This window comes from Pundamilia nyererei, unplaced genomic scaffold (assembly GCF_000239375.1).
Source record: "Pundamilia nyererei isolate P.nyererei 1_Seehausen unplaced genomic scaffold, PunNye1.0 scaffold00489, whole genome shotgun sequence".
Classification (NCBI taxonomy): Eukaryota; Metazoa; Chordata; class Actinopteri; order Cichliformes; family Cichlidae; genus Pundamilia; species Pundamilia nyererei.
The window spans coordinates 123,729-125,089 of NW_005187890.1; the positions used below are offsets into that span (position 1 = coordinate 123,729).

The window sequence follows — 1,361 nt, forward strand, 5'->3', positions numbered from 1 at the left end:
GGGGGGGCAGAGGGGGTGTTCGCCCAGGGCGCCTAAGAGGCTAGGACCACTGGGTGTGTGTGTCTGTGTGAGTGAAAGACAGAGCGGGAGAGCAAGCGACAGATTTTGTGTTATAAGCTTCATGTTATGGACGCACAGTGTGAGCACTCAGGTCGTATATGAGCATCGGGCCGTAAAGTGTGAGACCCTGCATCGTGACCTATGAACTTCTAAACCCTGCGAGTCAATTGTGCAAAAGCAGAGCAGAAGCTGAATAACGCGACTGAAGAAAAAGAAAACTTGCACACTGTGTGCCCAGCTTATGACATAAAGACTGGTTGGCAATGTTCTGGAAATGATCAATTGCTAAAAAAATGTATTCCCCCATCCGGTTGGTGGGTGGTAGCAGGAGGTAGTAACTATGAAACTGGTTGCTAAAGGAAGTAGTTGCTAACAAGCTGAAATTTATTGCAACTTGTGCTCTTTGTCAGTTGGAAGTTGCAATAAAAAGGCACAACTTTTACTTGAAAGACAATATTTCAGACAAGGTGGAGTCTTCTATGCAAACTGCAGTAATCTGTTGAGATATTATTCCCTAGCATTTAGTGGTTGCCATGGAATTACCAGGCAGTATCTAGGCAAGTGTGATCAGGTGATTAAGGTCCAATTGTCTAACTTGATCATTAAATAAAAATCAAAAACAGAAAAAAAAAATCTGTGTGTGGACAGATGACGATGCCATCATCTGAGTCGCCCTCCTCATGCTGCGCGTCCTGCATCAGTCTGAAGGACAGATGTCCTCGACCTCAGGGACTCGTCAACCTGCTCATCACTAAAGGTAACAAACACTCATAATGTGAGAATTATCAGCCCAAGGACCAGAAGTGGGTCGAGTATCCAAAAATTGTACATTGTAAAAACATCAACAAAATAAGGCACACCAATTCTAATTTCCAGATTCCAGTTTTTCACAACATAAAGCCTTTTTAATCGGTATCTACAGTAAATAATATAAATATATAAACAATGAAAAACCACTTCCAGTGACAATGCTGTATACTTTAACGGAATACGGTTACTCATATTTTGTATTTTAAATAACGGCGGTACATGTATTCCGTTACTCCCCAACACCGACTGTGAATATGTGTACTATCAGAGAAAGAGAAAAACGCTGAAACTTAACGAGTCTAAAAGATTTCCCGTCTGCTTGCAGTCTGTTTGTTTGCTCTGCTGTTCGGGATCGTCTGGTCCATCACGGGAAAAGAGTGTTTACCTGGAGGGAACCTGTTCGGCATCATCATCCTCTTCATCTGCTCCGTGCTGGGAGGGAAGCTGGTGGGAATGATCCAGCTGCCCACACTGCCCCCCTTTCCTCCGCT

The 1,361-nt window shown here is 43.6% G+C and overlaps 1 protein-coding gene across 1 annotated transcript in view; it reads left to right on the forward strand.

Moving 5' to 3' along the window:
- The first annotated feature begins 713 nt into the window (after positions 1-713).
- The window catches only part of LOC106456566 (mitochondrial sodium/hydrogen exchanger 9B2-like), a 1,477-nt gene continuing 829 nt past the window's right edge, over positions 714-1,361 (forward strand). The window contains exons 1-2 of the mRNA XM_013916160.1: positions 714-817; positions 1,196-1,358. Of these exons, the coding sequence (XP_013771614.1) occupies positions 715-817; positions 1,196-1,358 (266 nt within the window). The 5' untranslated portion in view covers position 714. The remainder of the gene's footprint in view (positions 818-1,195; positions 1,359-1,361) is intronic.